This window comes from Carlito syrichta, unplaced genomic scaffold (assembly GCF_000164805.1).
Source record: "Carlito syrichta isolate Samal-C Ts95f unplaced genomic scaffold, Tarsius_syrichta-2.0.1 Scaffold316037, whole genome shotgun sequence".
NCBI lineage: Eukaryota > Metazoa > Chordata > Mammalia > Primates > Tarsiidae > Carlito > Carlito syrichta.
Genome location: NW_007260133.1, coordinates 471,993 through 488,981, shown reverse-complemented (window position 1 = coordinate 488,981; position 16,989 = coordinate 471,993). Strand labels below are relative to the sequence as shown.

Here is a 16,989-nt window from a genome sequence, read left to right as displayed (position 1 = left end):
CTCCTCCATAAAAACCATCAATGTGCTAATTTCTTTGTAGTTCCCTGAAGTGTAGCCATTATTCCTCAAGTGACAAAAATGGAGGAAATAGCTGGGGAGTGGACTAAAACATTGATAAAAGGGCTTTAAAAATTATAATAACCAATAATGAAGGAGATAATGAAAATAGAATATGAAAATGAGCATGATAATGAAGAAGAATCATGAAAGCATATGACCACAGTCTGTTGGAAAAGAAGCAGATTAAATAAATCCATATTTGATTTTGGTCACATTTCCAGGGAGAGTACTGCCTTTATTTAAAAAGGAAAAAAAACCCCAAACAACCCAAAGATCTTTCATCTCTTTTTATCTTCTAAACGGATTTGACCCAAGACGGACATTTTCTTTGAGAATAATAGTTCTTTTCCCTTCAACTCAAAGTTTTACCTTTTGGATTGTATTCCACACACGTTCTTTATCATTCCTTCTTCCTTCAAGGGTGTCCATAGCATCTGCCATTAGTGACTGCAGCTGTGGCACCAAGATAAAAATTATCAGTGTGGAATTCACACAGAAAGAATTTCTCTAAATACACAGATTAAAACCTAATTAAAAAATCATTTGTACGCTGATGATTTTATTACTCATCTTTCCTACAACGAACATTGCCACCTCATCTTTGCTTGGCATTAGTGAATATTATTGCAGATATAAAATACTGAAACAATAAAAAGATTCTTCTTGAAAATGTGCAGAAAACATATAGGTTTTAATGTAGTAAGTGCTGGGTGTTTTGTTAAAAACAGATTTGGGTTGTAAAGAATGAAGGCAGTAGTTAATCCTCTCAGGAAATGGCATGTAGTACATGGATGCATTTTCATATTTTCTCCTGAGGCTAATGTATCATAATTCTAGGCATCGTGCAAAAGCTTACCAGAGGACAATACTACAATTGTGCCGTTTTATTGCCTCTTAAAGAATCCAGCTCATTCCTTTTACTATTCTTTGTTCAAATTTTGAAACAACCAAGGTGTCCTGTTTAAGGTTTCATCCAAAGGCAAGTTTTAAATATTCCACCCTTGGCCCTAAACAGGCACCTGACATATTCCAATTTAAAACAATTCTATACACACAATGCATATGTGACAACAAAGTGAGGAAGCTACATCAAACCATGCGGTACTCAAAGGTTTTAACCAAAGCCAAAGTTCTCTTAAAAAAAAAAAAGAACAAATACTAGTTCAGTTCACTATGGCATCAAACTGTACGGACCCTTAGATAATCTTTCTGTGGCTTAGCTATTGCAGAGCTTAAGTTCAATCACTCAGAGGTATATTAAGCAGTCACTGTTTCAAGGGCACGCATACAAAATATTACTAGGATTTATTCTCAGGGTTAACCCATATGTGGGAGTTGGAAAGTACAATCTATTACTTATGGTGATGAAATCTTGTAATACATGCAATTCTTAAATATTTGGCATTACATATACATCAATATATATTTAAATTTTTTATGGTGGCATATAAATATGAAAATATCTCATGGAATTCCAATTTTTAAGATTTCAGATAGTGAAAAATTACACGTTAGAAAGAGAATGCTAGTTTGAGGCTCTTTGTGTATATTTTGAAAAATAAGTATTTCCAGGGGGAAAAAAAAGTCATAGATTTGTGGTTAAAAAGACTTAAGTGCCAAGAACTCCCCTGTATTTTTCATTTAAATCTTGTATGTGCTTTTTAGAAAGACAGGATCAACATTTTGCTGGCTTCTTAAATTAACATTTTCTTTGCTTCCTCTTATATCAGAGGAGCATTAATCATCTAAAATTGGCTATAATGTGCACTTTGAAAGCTCCATCCTTACTGCACTCCTGAATGCCTTATGAATGGCAGGATAAACACTTAGCCTTTTTTAGAAGGCGTTCTTCTGCATACAACCTTAAAGGTTTAGAAAGTATTATTGCCAGCTTGGTAATTTCTTGATTAATAGACTTATTTCATAGTTTTTACCTTTAGTATGCATAGTTTTATTATTCGGCTAGTTAGACAATTTCATATGCATACTCTGAATATCAGTATTTATCTAACACACTTTTAACTGGTTTAGATGAAGATGAACATTATAAATGTTAGCAGCTCATTTCTTGATTACATCTTTAAAAACTCAAAGAGGGAGGGTTATTTAGTTATCTGAAAAGTACAGGTAATCAGTTTGGGTTGTTCTGATCCTTTTACTATGTGAGTTCAATTCAGGTCTATAATTAGTTTTCGCTACTCTCAATTAAAGTCTCAAAGTACAGAACCCTTCCCTACAACACATTAGGATCTGCATATAGAGTCAATTTTGTTTCCTTGAATGGGTAGCACACTGTTTAGTAATCGTTTTTCAAATGGTGTTATCATTTCTAATATTAATTATGGTTATAATATATACATGTGATTAAAGTTTGTTTCTGTCAGATATTCCTTTGATTAGTTTTAGAGTAAGTCTGTAAGGGTAAAGTGTCTGGTTTTCTGAGTTGACTGGTCAATTTAATTAAAAAAAACCAACTATTTTGACTAACTACTCTTTCCCCTCAAATAAACAGCTGTTTTATTGCTTTATCTAAATGTACTAGTATGTGTTGGCATTGCATATATATCATAAACTTTAAAGACTGTTTTTGTAGAGTCATTTTTTTCTGTACAGCAATTACTCTTTTGTCCTCTCACTTTTTCATAGAGTAGGATAACATATCAACATATCTTGGCGTTTAAGAAACAATTTATGAGGATCTCATTTTACTTAAAACAAAAACCCCTGACACACACTATGAATAATCAACCCTTTTCTATGTTTTCACACATCCCAAAGTTTTGCTATAAAAATAAAACCTAGTCAGGTGGGCACGGTGGCTCAAGCCTGTCATCCCAGCACTTTGGGAGGCTGAGACGAGTGGATTGCCTGAGCCCAGGGGTTCAAGACCAGCCCAGGCAACTTGGTGAGAACTCGTCTCTACAATAAATAAAAAATTAGCCAGGAGTGGTGGGGTGTGCCTGTAGTTCCGGCCACTTGGAAGGCTGAGGAGGAAGGATTGCATGAGTCCAGCAGGCTGACTCTGGGGTGGCCATGAGCGTGTGTGCCACTGCACTCCAGCCTGGGCGACACAGATTGAGACTCCAACTCAAAAAAAAAAAAAAAAAAAAAAAAAAAGTAAGCTAGCCAATGTGAACAAATGCAAACCAGACACACACACCTTCCTACATTTTTTGGTTTCATCATTGGAGTGCTACATAAGGGTTGGGAAGTTTGCCCTCAGGCTACATTTACTATCGCTTTTTTTGTTTGTTTGTTTCAGACCACATTGCTTTTCTGTTGGCTCAGGGCCTGTGAAAGCCTTAAACAAAGAAAGATAAATACTCACCAATTCCGCTTCCTGTTGACTGATGTCCTGTAGATAGGGAATGGTTGCCAGCTCTGCCATTGCTTGATTGATCACCTGGGACTGCTCCTTCACTCTCTGCAGCCTGTTGAGGAGGCTGGCATAGTGCAACTTCTCCATCACACCTGAGCATGCACAGAGACTCCCCTGGCCCCGCAGAAAAACGAGATGACTTAGAACAAATCCACAGAGATAGACCTCTCCCTGGGGATGGGGCTTAGTGCTTGTGGCTGCACATTTACTGCTTTTGAAGCAATGACATCTAGTACAAACATATATTTCCTTTTATCATTTTAGTGAGTTGTCTGTACCCCATTTTTCCTAGTAAGTGAATATACATTTAAAAAGTACCCTTTGCAGAACTGTTCAGATGAGTGTTCGCTGTCCTGCATTAGGGAGCTAGGATGAGGGGAAAACAGGGAGTATAATAGAACCTGCACCACCCTCCCTGTGGTGATTCCACTGGCTGTGTCTGTCTAGAGGGGGTGGCATTATCTTCATTACCAAAGCATCATAAGAGCTAAGAGTTGCCCACTCTTTTGTTTACATAGAAGAAAGCATTTTATGCATTTCAAATCCTGAAAAATACTGTATTCGTTGAATTCTGTTGACCTTAATGGCTTAACAGCTCTGCTTTTATCTTCCGTTCTCACTGGATGGCTGTGTTCCGGGCTCCTCTCCCTGCAGAGCTCACTTTCTCTGCTAGGACTATCCCAACAACTGACATGATCCATCTCGAAACAGACTTCTGGTCATATTTGTAAGAACTGCCAACCCCTATGAATCTATTGGTATTTTGAATTTTCTCAAGATGAGACATGCTTAGAATAATGGGAACCACCGGTGTGTTTGCCCCCAAAAGAGAGGACATTACCTCCTTTAAAAAGTTGAATACAAATTGCAATGCTTGATAGGGGGCACAAAGTTTATCCAAAAGTTCTCATGTTTATCTACAGGAAAAATACTTCTGACATAGGGGCATTTAGAAGGTTTAAAATAAAAGCCTTGGGTTTCTGCTATGTTTGGAGGATACTGAGAAAGGGGAAGTCCCAGGAGGATTTAGTTGGACAATCGCCTTTCACATTCTGGTGCTCAGAAGAGCAAAGCTGGGTGGCCACAGCTCTTTTATGGCTGTGCCTCTCCTAAGCTACCTGCACCAGGATCATTAGGCTTGCTCATTTATTAACTAGGCCGTTAGCAAATGGAGTCCTGGACCTCACTCAGTGAATCACAATCTCCTGATATGTAACCCTAGAAATATGAATTTCAGCTAGGTGACTCCTAAAATATTCAAATATCTTAACAGAAATTTCTTAAAGCTTAGTATCTGAATTAAAATTATTTTATTTGTGATACTTGAGACAGAATTTCTTCCAAATATTAGAGAATGCAGACATATGATTTCTCTTTTTTAAAACAGAATCACTCCCAAAGAGAAAAATTATTAGAAACTAGTAATACTAAACAACTTCTGAACTTCAATTCAAAATTAGAAAGCAGTTCTTTCTCTCCATAACACCCTTCTGTGCCATTCAGCTAATGTCTTTTTGGTCATACGAATTTGTTCTTTCTGATTAATCATTTATCTGAAAATTTATAAACCTATAAGATTGATGACTGCAAATGTGGGTTTCCCTGAATTCCCTGAATTCTTCCCTGAATTGATGAAAAAGCTAGCCTACACACTCAGTTTAAACATATAGCTAAACAATGGTATTCTGTCAAATAAAGGAAAGCAAGTTGGAGGAGAAACAGTTTTCTTTCTGATGAAAAATTGCTTTCTTTGTCCTTCTTTAGAGTAAACAATGGGGCTAGTTGTAGGAAAGTGGTATAGTGACTCAACTCTGAAGAACAGAAACGACAGCCTGCTTGGGAGCATAATCTATCAGTGTGATTTTCTAAAACATCAGGGAAATAAAAACTGCGGAAGACAACAGTGCTTTGTTAGCCTGATTGTTGGATGCATAACAAAACAGGAAATGCTCTGGATGAGTAGGATACTAGGGAAGAATACAGTTGACTGCTGATAGTCACCCTCCCTTGACCCAAGTCAGACGCAGTTTTGGTTATCAGGAAACTATAAATTAATATTTTACCTATACAAGATAGGGTTTTTGAAAAACAAAGTGAAAAAGAAACAAAAATTCATGTCTAATTCCACCTAGACATGTTTTAAGGCTGTTGCTTTAAGAACAAGAAGGGAGCCGGGCTCGGTGGCTCAGCCTGTCATCCTGCGGCCTTTGGGAGACCGAGGTGAGTGGATTGCCTGAGCCCGCGGGTTCGAGACCGGCCTGGGCAGGCAAGACCTCATCTCTACAATAAATCAAAAAATCAGCCGAGCGTGGTAGCGCGGGCCTGTAATTCCGGCTACTCCGAAGGCTGAGGTGGAAGGATCGCCGGAGCCCAGCAGGTCGAGGCTGCGGTGACCGGGAGCGGCCACTGCACTCCAGTCTGGGCGACAGAGTGAGACTCCAACTCAAAAACAAACAAACAAACAAACAAACAAAAAAGAACATGAAGGAAAGACTGTGAAATGAAGGAATTAGCTTAAATACTGAAGGCTAGCAAAGGCTGAACCTTAGGGAGGCAGCTCTCCCATAACTCTCCCCGAGCCATCAGAGGGATGGACAGGTGACTAGAAGTTCAAATGAAGCTCCCGTCAGAGAATTGTCACGATCTGATGGCGGCTATGGATAAATGCTTGGCAAATAAGTGGCACTATGTAATCCTGCTGAAAAGCAGAGTCCACACATTTGGAATATGTTTCCATTTGGCATAACATTTAGAAACATTAATTACAAAAAAAGGTGGAAAACACATACTACTGTTCATTTCAAAAGTGCATATGTAAACATTTTTTATGCTTCACTTGGAAGAAATTAAAAGTAAAATTAATGAGGTATTAAAAACATGGTTAGTTAGGTCATTTTTTGGCAAGTCAGCCTCTGAAGAAGGCTTCATGCATGGCAAGAGGTTTTATTGTTTTAACTCTTTAACATTTAGCCCAGGAAGCAGAGAACATAAAGTTTGAAACTGACAGCGACCAATAAAGTTAATGAATGGAAAACATAGTGCCATCCAGTAGCATGCGAAATAATTAGGACAAAAGTCCAGAGAAGTAAAAAAATGCCAGCATAGCAGGGCTGCTGGCCGAATGGGTTGGTGTTCAGGAAGCTGGTTGCGTATTGTAGATTATAATTCTTAAAATGTGGAGTTATCCTTGCTTGGCCGTGTGTGGCATGACTAGCAGAGCTATCTGCAAAGATAAGGAGACCAGTGTAAAGAGAATCACTGCCTGAGACTTGGGAAACTCCCTCAGATCAGTAAAGCTCTTCACCAATTGTATCTACTGCCTCATGGTAATGGGTAAACATTCTTGTTCTGGGAAGCTTTTCACAATTCTCTGAGTCTAATTTGTTTGTATGCTTACATTTTCATTTTTAAAAAGTTGAATCCAGCCCTAGAATCATTCCTATTTTTTTTAATACATGCTTTGCCTCCAGCAAGGATCATATTTTTATTTCAAAGAGAGATGATATGTCTTAATTTAAGAATACCGAAACAATATTCTAGAGCTCTGATTCTTAGTCATAGCTCACTATCCCCTAGCTGTGTGACCTTGAACACATTACTACTTTCAGTCAGTTTCTTCATTGGTAAAATTAAGGTGATACAATGTCACCAAATTGTGAGGGTCAAATGAGATAATGTGAGGGAAAATGGTCTTTAAATTGCAGAGCACTGTATGTGTGCTTCTCCTAAAACTTAGAACCTAAGTGGGAATTTCTGCATGCAATCAGCACTTAGTTAATAACCTGGACCACTCTGTGATTTAAAAAATAGGTTTGAGTTAAAATTTCTTAACTTAAGATATTTTAGGGATTTGGAAGCAAGAGTGATTTGTTAGCTTTAGAAAAAAAAATTATTCACTTTACATTTAAAATGCTTTTGTTGGGGGTAAGTTGCTATACTACCTCCTTAGACATAACTTGTGGAGAACAAAGACATGTACCTTTTATCTCAATGCAGGAAAATTGAAAATTGGAGCAACCAATGAAAAAATTCCCTATGATATAATTTCGTGTATTGCCATGTTAGCTTTTTTCTGACTAGATATTAGGTAGACATTATAAACCTAATATTTACAAGGTGACATTAAATACATTTAAGGAATAGATAATATAAATTCTTGGCATTGTGTAAGTATTATGTAGAAATCTACATAGTTATCATCTATCTGATAATATAAATGTGGCAATACTTAAAAAATGTATAACTGATTCTGATCATAGTAGTATGTCAAGCACTAGTATTATCTTTTGGGTCTTCTGCTGTTATAAATGCTGAAATTAATGCACTGTATTTTCATATTCTAAACCCATTCCCATTAAGGAATATTATCAAAATGAATTAGAAATTCCTGGACATATATGACACAAAGTATATTTTTTAACCATTAGGCCTGGATGAAAATGTGAATGTTGTTACAGACAGACAAGTCTTTGCCCTAGTAGCAAAAGTAAAATCAGGTCTCAGTCACCAGTATTAAAGATGGCTGGAATAAAAAATTAATTAGTATAAACACATTGCCCAACACATTGGTCCCTCTCTGAGGATGGAAACATCTTGAATATTGCCTGTGTTCTACCAAGATGTGTGAGGGGCTGACTGATGCATGGTCAGAGCCTACTGTCACGAGACTCAGTCCTGAGTCCAGTCCGTGGCTAGACATGACATCTCAAGTTCTGCCTGAGTGAAGGCATCTGAGCAAATTGGTGAGCTAAGGAAAATAATTCAAAATTTACAGGACACCAGGACACTCTTCACATTAGAAGAAAAATACATAATTTCAAAGTACACAGCTTGTGTACTTTGTGTACTTAGAAAGAAAGGTCTATAAAACAGTCTTTTGTCAATGCAAACTAAAACCAACACAAATAATTACAGCTCAAATCCTTAATACTTTACAAAATGTTTTAACTTGGATTGTGTACGTTGTGGTGTCACAACAACTCTGTGGGGTGGACCTGGTGATTTTAGCCTATTGTATAAATGAGAAGAAACAGTTCAAAGGTTAAATGACTTACCCTAGGGCTACATAGCAAGAGCATGCATGGCTTTGGGCAAAAGTTTTCATCTACAGGTGTCACAGACAAGGGTAATAACCACAATGTCATGCCTAAACACACAAGTGGATGGCATTTGATGTCTGAGAAGAAAAAACTCACCTCAGTGAATCTTTTTTTATTTTTATTTTTTATTTTTCATTTTTGAGTTGGAGTCTCATTCTGTCACCCAGACTGGAGTGCAGTGGCATGCTCCCGGCCCCCGCAGCCAAGACCTGCTGGGCTCCGGCGATCCTTCCGCCTCAGCCTTCCAAGTAGCTGTAACTACAGGCGATCACGCTGGCTAATTTTTGATTTTACTGTAGAGATGAGGGCTCGCCAAGTTGCCCAGGCAGGTCTCAAACCTGTGAGCTCAGGCAATCCACTCACCTCAGCCTCCCAAAGGGCTGGGATTACAGGTTGAGTCACCGAGCCCAGCTACTTCGGTGAATCTTAAAAACACTGTTGAAGGCTGCTTGGGTCATAGTTAAGGGTGCCGTGCAGGAATAACTTCTGGTCACCAGCTCATTACTGGATTTATTATGCTAGGTTACTTTTGCAGTCAATTTTATTCAATCCTGCTTATGAAGTTGTGACTGGGTAAATCATAAGAAACCTAGAAGCCAATATTTAGATATATTTGTGGCCCCTGGGTGCTTTCAGGTTTACTTGCCTTAATTTCATTAAAATTCCTTGAGACAGTCTTCCTAAAACCGTTATTTTCCATAGACGCGAACATAGGAATGTTGATGAAATTCCTTGCAGTTAGCAAAGTGATACGGAGACTCAATTTACAGAAGACTGAATTATCAAGATGCTAAGAATTTCATTGATATTGTTTTCAAGTCTTCTTGGTAGTCACGTAAAGATAATGGCATAAGAAAATTTCCAAGTGATCAGAATACCCTTTGAAAGGTGAGATGAAAATGAGCTTAGAACATGGAAAAAGTGTATAATGCCTGGATAGGTCCAACCCATGTTGTCCACACTGTGAGATCAGAGCTAGCAAAAGACAGGCCATGTGGACAGTTTCCTGACAAGTAACAAGGTCAGGCAGGCATTGCCTCAAAGAGCCAGACACAGACAGATCCCCACCCCAACATCCAACACACTGACTCTGCAGGGTTAGCCACACACAGACTAGACGCAACCATGCTACATAGTGATCCTTATCCTTACTAAAGCTTCCACTAATTGTAAAGGCTTGATAATGATGGCAGGGATTGGGGGAGGTGGTCTCTGGGGTGGTATTTCGTTAGGGCAGCCTGAGCTGACTAAGATAGATATAGATTTCTTATTAAAGGAGATAACTGAGTGAAACATGGTTGTGGGGAGGGGTGAGTTGTATAGTAGGAAAATCAGTAAAAAATGTGCTTTTGCATTTATAACGCATAGAATTTCAAATCACGCAAATAGATGAGGTGTATTATAGCTTTTCTAAAATGCTGAATAATGTTCTCAAGCAGATAAACTGCTGAACAGATGTTAAGTAGCTGTTTGTGATGACCCCCTTGGTTCCGCTTGTAAGGTAAGAACACCAAATCAATGATGTAATACAAGAGGTGGAACAAGAAGAAAATTCTTAAAAATTTCCAACTCACAGGCCTTTTGAAAAATATTAAAATGGGAGAAATCTCTAGCCTTTATAGCCTGTTAATGAGAGGTTTCTTTATGTACTTTCAGCACAATGGCTTAAATTTTATAAAATAGCATAGAGTAATTCAGGTTTTGAGTTTTTTAAGAGTGAAAAGTAGAAAAGGCATGCTTTTCCTGAACCATAGGAGGGGATTAGATAATTCACCTCGTGGCTATATAAAGATCAATTGCAAATGTTTAGAGAAGCATCCAATTCATCTATGTGGTGAGGAGGCACCAGCTTGAAAAACTTTGCATACTTGTGTAGGTAATGAGATGGTTATATGCGATAGCTCAATAAGTGAAATAGAGAAAACATCGTGCTTGCTACAATTTTGTTATTGATTTGAAATGAGAATTTCACTACAAACTTGAATTAGATATCAGGAAGGTGTAAAGAAAAAGCTCCTTAAAGAGACACTAGTATAATAAATGATTGAAATTGCACAGTGTAGCATTACAACCTGTTTTGGAATATAAAGTGAATAATAAAATCATTAGCTAAAATGTGTTGGTTTTGCAAATGAGATTTACTGTGAATATTTCTAAAATCCCCCATCACTTGCAATATTTGCCCCATAAACTTTCCATACGTCGAGAATTCTCTAACATTTGCACATTGGACAAATACAAATGACTCATATACCTACATTCAATTGGGTGCTTCTAATAAAATCCAATATTGGCAAGATTCGTTTTCCCATTGTCTCCATGTGTCTCATCGTGTCTTCTCTGGTCACCAGACCGAAAGGAGTTTTATGTTCTAAAAATTGTAACAATAAACTTTATACTATTTTTTCCAGACTTCCATTTCAAAATGTTTTCTTTAGCAAGCTATAAACAGATATCTCAATATTAATAGATACAAAATCTTTATTCTAGAAACTAGTCCCATCCCTTGACTGTACATATAGCAATGACAGATCTGTGAGGAGAAAGGCAGAGGAGACATTGCCCTTTAGAGACTATGACTTATTCATTTTGTTGTGTTTTGTGATTGAGAGATCTAAGAAACAGCCTATAGCAATTCACCTATCTCTGAAGAGTATATATTTCCTGAGTTGTGAAAACATGTTGTCATAAATGTGTCTGATTCTTGTCTTGTTCCTCCCAGGTATTATTCAAGTGTGCAGATCCTATTGACTTTGAGTGTAGCTCAAAGTTCAGATAAGCCTCAGAGGATATGTGCCAGACAAAGCACAAATTCTTAATTATGTGGTTGGAGCTGAAGGAATAAATTTAGTCTGGTCGTGAATTAAACGTATAAGTTTGAGATTTCAACTCCATGTGGATATATTTTTGATTTTTGAAAGTTTCAGCTAGAATTAATGAGCACTGTTTAATATGTTCCAGGTTATCTTAGCTCTTGACTAATTGCATAAGAAAAGAGTGGAGCAAACATCAACACAACAGCAAATATGGGTGCTTTAAGATTGTAGTTGGTTATATCTTTGATTTCATATGATACTTTCGTTGCATAATTTTCTTCTACACTTGCTGACTGATGTTGATGAAAGCTTGTATTCTTTAAGTGCCCGATGATTAGTGACAGTGGTGGTCGGAGTGGGATGGCTGGAGTGAGGAGGATGGGCACTTCGGTATTGTGTGTGTTCTTGAGGGAAAGTGTCCTTGGAATCAGAATTCCAGATATTGTTAAAAACACACAGAGAAGATTAGGAGGACTTAATTTTAGCCCAACAAACGTTTTGGGTGGCTCAGGCCCTACTATATGCTAGCCCTGTGATGAGTAAGACTTGATGAATAACAACATGTTCCTGCTTTACATTTGTATTGGAAGATAATAGTAAATTCAGACGATTTACCTATAAATGTTGGCAGCTTCCTGCTTGAGACTTTTTCCAAAAACTTCCCATCTTCTTTGTTTTTGAACCCAAGAGTCAAGAGATATTGTTGGGGAGAAAAAGATGACCAGTCAACTGTCTGAGGCAGTATGTGGAATCCTTGAAGATCTGAAGTACGACAGAAAAAGAATGAAGACATTGTTGTAGTTTTATTATTTTCAGGATATCTCTCCCCACCTCACCCCCATTAGATTTCAGGAATTATACTTGGAAAAAAAATAATAAATGCAAACATTAAAGGCACAAAGTAAGATTATGTGCATCAAAGATTATGTCAAACAGATAATATAACAAAATCATAGTTCACTACTTATACTTTTCTTAGTAATCTAAGCATACACAAAGCATAGCAATAAAATACAGCTAGATTGTGTGGTCATCTTTTCTCTTCTTCAGAATAATGGACATTCAGGACCAGCTTGAAGGCTTTTCTCCAAACTCCTTTCAAGAGAATTTGATTTTTCTCTTTAAGATGTAAGGAAATAATGTTATATAAAAGGAAAGAGAAAAATTACCAAGTGAGAATTAAAATATAAGGCTAATCAATTTAGTTACCCTCCTTCCTATAGTCATAGAAGGACACTTAAAAAGATAAATGCACTGACTATTGTAATTAGACTTGGAAATAATTTGTGTCAGGAAAATGGTTCTAAAGCAGACTCAATTCTTAATGACCACAGGGCTAATATTTACTGAGTACTTATTTTCTGTTTGCCCCTGTTCTAAGAGTTTTATGTCATTGTTTTTTTAACTGCTTACAATAACTTTACATGATGTGTTGTTCCATTTTATGAATAGGAAGTTGAGGAGCACAGACAGGAAGTGACTTGACCAAGAACACAGGCCAAAAGTGGGCCAATTGAGATTCACACCTGGGCTTCTGATTCCAGACAGCACAGGCCTAGCTGCCGCACTAGTCTTCGTGATTGCTTTTTGGGGTAAGAATAAATGTTAGCCATGGGGCTTGGAGGCAAGGTTCCCTCAGTTCATTTTCATTTTGAGTAACAAGGCTTTGGTTTATTATAATAGACTTCTCAAGTGAAGACGAACAGAGAGATTTAGTACACCTTCCTTGTTTAACATCGCCAGAAAGGGCAAAAAGTGACATCCCAAATATCTTTGAATTGTGATTTAGTTAGTTAGAGGTTAATTTTTAACACAGAACCAGAACTCAAATTGTAATGGCTCAAATTTAACCTTTGCTATTTATCGGTTACATGTCTTTCAAAAATAAGACAGTGCACCATGAGTGTGGTTTTTACCCACCATCCCCCTTTTTAGCCCTTTGTTCACACTAGAAGCTGCTGAAAAGCCCAATACTTAAAGTCATAAAAAGTAGAGGTGTTCTGCTTGAATCCTGGAATGCTGCCCACCCACCCTCATCCCGGTCTATACCCCACACGCAGCTGCCGCCTTGAGTTTCTCCGCATGACCATTTTTCAAAGCCCGGTTTGAAAAACATTTGGCACAATGTGGTTAAGTAAATAGGGTATGCCTGTAAGATAGAGACTCAAAATGTAGATTGATTATTTTAATAATTAAAATGTCACAGAACACCTTTTAAATACAAACACAGATCATATTAAACATGTGCTAGTCTTTCTTTGGTTACTTAGGATCAGGTCACCCCTTGATGTTAACTAGCCTTCACGTTTATCTGGCACTTCTGTACCACAAACGTTACCGGGATTGTCTTTTTCACTCGGCGGGCAGGGCATACCATCAGGCCCACCTCACAGACGATACACTAGCGGTTCCAAACTTGCCCAAGTGAGCAAATGGAGGGGTGAGAACTGAGAGGCAGCTGGATGCCACATATGAAAGCTGTGCTCTTGAGACCATCCCCATGACAATCTAAGGTCCTGACTATGAAAGCCGTGGAAGCATGCAGTGGAAGCATGGACATCCAGTCCACCTGTGGGAAATGTGATCTAGCTAGAGAAGTGCAGTTCTTGCATGGGAGTTCTCAGAACTGACTAGTAACTTTTAGGCACTTTAACACAGAGACTGCAGTGTCAGGTGCTTCTTTAGTTGGAGTGTGTGTGTGCAAGGATGGCTTATTTTTATAAACAAGAGAAACGTGATTTGTGCTTTCCAATTTCACAAGTGCAGGGAGTTTCTTTGCTTTCGAATATCACAGCAGATAGTCACAGACACAGCCTTCTGGTTAGAAGCTAATATTATCTTGCTCAGTATTGACGAGGGAAAAGTTTACTAGTTTTACTGAAGTTGCCAATAACTGGACTGTGTGAAAAGGTGACTGAGATTTGGCATTTTCTGGTGCATTGCTATTGCCAAAACCAGCCAGATGTTTGAGGATTCTATTAAATTGATAACATAAAGGCTGTGAACTCTTTTCTTGCCCCTAAATGTTTGGTGGATAAAGTGGAGACCAATACTAATACTGGCAGTTTCACAGTTAATTTATTATAAAATATGCTTGCAAAAATATCTTTTCTGTTCCCTTTAATCTTGTATGCTTCATCCTGTGAGTATTCGATCCATTATTAACATCCACTTGAAGTTTTAGAATGTGGGAGGTCCCTACACACATACTATTGAATTTAGAAAAAAAAAGTTTGAGTATCATTTTTTCCCCATTTGTATAAGCAGAGTAAATTGCTGTTGTATGAATATTTAGCCTGGCAGGTGGTCCATGACCCAAAATGATATACTTACCAGATGTTGAATCTCATGTCACATTAATTTAAGTGCTAATTGTTCTCAATTTTGTGCTCATAAACCTCTATGTCCGAAAAGCCCTGTGCCCCCAACAGACATGAACGTTAACTAGATTATATTGTTCTTCTGCAGGAAAATGGAATTGATTTAAAAAGTCTTCTTAATGTCAAGGGAAACTTGGACGAAATAAATCCTTTGATACATTCCTTTACAACTTATCACAATCGGAGCTGACATCAGTTTGCAGGTATAAAAAGTGGCTAATTTTTATCATTAGGAAAGTGGGTGCTTTAAAAAATAATGTCAAAGATAGATTATGCAGATGAAATTTCTTGCAGAAACAGAATACTTCAATTCCTTTTTCACCAGATGAAAGACGTCTAACTCTCGGTGAAAGAGGTAAACGGTTTTCCCTTTAACAGGAATAGTTTATTGTACCATGAAAGGCTGGAATTGACCAGCTTTCTTTTTTCTTTTCGCCACATCAGGCAGCCATTTTATTTCGGATAGCACTCAAGTCACTGGAAACTTCTTTATTGTGAACTCAAACCAGCCAATGATGAGTGATGTTAAGTGAAGAAAGGAGATCTTGAAATTAGCTGAAAATTGTCATGAATCCAATGATAATAATGACCTAAACTGGCCTTTAATTGTTACTTAGCAATTGAGAAAAGACGAGCACAAGAGAAATCATGTAGGAAAGCATGCCTTGACCAGTTTTCAAGTCCCTCAGGTTACTCTGACTTTTTGCCCTTTCAACACTGTTGCTCCTTCCCTGTGGTTCAGTGACAGATTCTCTTGTGCCCCCTTCTCTCTCTCTCTCTCTCTGTCTCCCCCTTTACCCCTCCACCCCCCACTGTTTCCCCCTTCTTTCTCCTCCTACCTTCACATTCAGAGCTCCTCAGTGCTTTCTCTGGCTCACTGATATTGTCTTCATACACATGCCCTTCAAAATTTCTCTAGTCTTGTGACTTTACCTATTATTTCTAACCAAAAATTTGAGATCCAAGCTGTGGTCCCATATGAAAATTTTTGCCACATTCCAACATAACATTTTCAGATATCTACTGGGACATTGCTATTTGCACGTCATTTCAAAAGTTACCTCAAATAGAGCAAATAAGTTTCTCAAAAGTTACTTTTATAATTTCTACAACGTCCCTTTCCCCTGATTTTCACCAACATGTTGTGAGTATAGCCATTATTCACCCAATTGTTGTCTTAAAATTCTGAATCCAATGTTGACTTTTCTTTGCTCTTATTCCTTGAAACTTATTGACTCTCAAAAACTAATCAAACCTGCCCTTTGCAATATATTCCATATCAGTGCCTTTCTTTACATTATCATGGTCAGATTTCTCATGCATAACATCTGGATAACACAAAGAGTTTTCTACCCAGCCTCACTGCTACCAGGAGAGTTTCATACCAATACATCTCCACATTACCATGCAATGAATAGTTTTGAAACATCTCCAGCCTTTGTCATTGTCACATCCTTTCTCAGAAACGTTGGTAACTTTACCTTTCCTGGCATTCAAGGTTCTCAACCATGTGCATCTGCTTCATAATCTATACTTGACTCATGTTTTCTCTAATATAAACCTTCGTAATTAGTTTGCTGATTTCACTAAGCTGTACCAGCCTGTGCTTACCCTCCCTCTGGACTTTTGTTTGTGGTTTTCCACTCAGAAACATCTAATTCTCTTCATTTTTCCTTTGTTCAGTTGATCACTATCCTTCCAGATGTCTAATTTTAGTCCCATCTAGCCATGAAGGGTTTCCTGAAATATTCCGTATTTTCCGTTCAAACTCTTAAAGAATACCTATCCTGTTCATTTCTGAGTGAATCTTATGTTTCATGGAGTGTGTTAACAAGTTGAAAATTTTATTTTGTTTATTGTCTTCCTCTTTGTATCTCACCCATGGTGTCAGGTCACAACACTCTGACAAATTTTAATTCCCTTGAAGATCACATCTTTAAGTTATGCTCATGCCCTAAGCACCAAGCAGGTGCTCAATCAAGACTTGCATCGAATCTGAAAACAAACTTTTCTAAATCTTGAATTTTCAATGGTCTAAAGGAGAACAGAACTTCAAAAAATCCAAAACTAATGAAATGTTCAGAGTTTTTGCAATATGATTTATTTTCAGTCACTAGATTTAGAAAAAAAAATGGCATAATCTTTTTTTCTTCATTTTGCCTAAATCCTACGTGGTCTCTGTTCATTTTATGAAGGACAAGTGAGGTAAGATAATCTGTGCCAGGTGACTTTGAGAAGTGGATGCCCAAATGAAC

At 37.6% G+C, this 16,989-nt stretch overlaps 1 protein-coding gene across 1 annotated transcript in view; it reads right to left on the bottom strand.

The window, feature by feature from the left end:
- SPATA16 (spermatogenesis associated 16) overlaps nt 1-16,989 on the bottom strand; it is a 250,920-nt gene that overhangs the window by 26,208 nt on the left and 207,723 nt on the right. Inside the window, exons 6-9 of the mRNA XM_008073725.1 lie at nt 11,970-12,116; nt 10,797-10,909; nt 3,389-3,553; nt 430-513 (exon numbers count right to left, since the gene is read on the bottom strand). Coding sequence (XP_008071916.1) covers nt 430-513; nt 3,389-3,553; nt 10,797-10,909; nt 11,970-12,116 — 509 coding nt within the window. The remainder of the gene's footprint in view (nt 1-429; nt 514-3,388; nt 3,554-10,796; nt 10,910-11,969; nt 12,117-16,989) is intronic.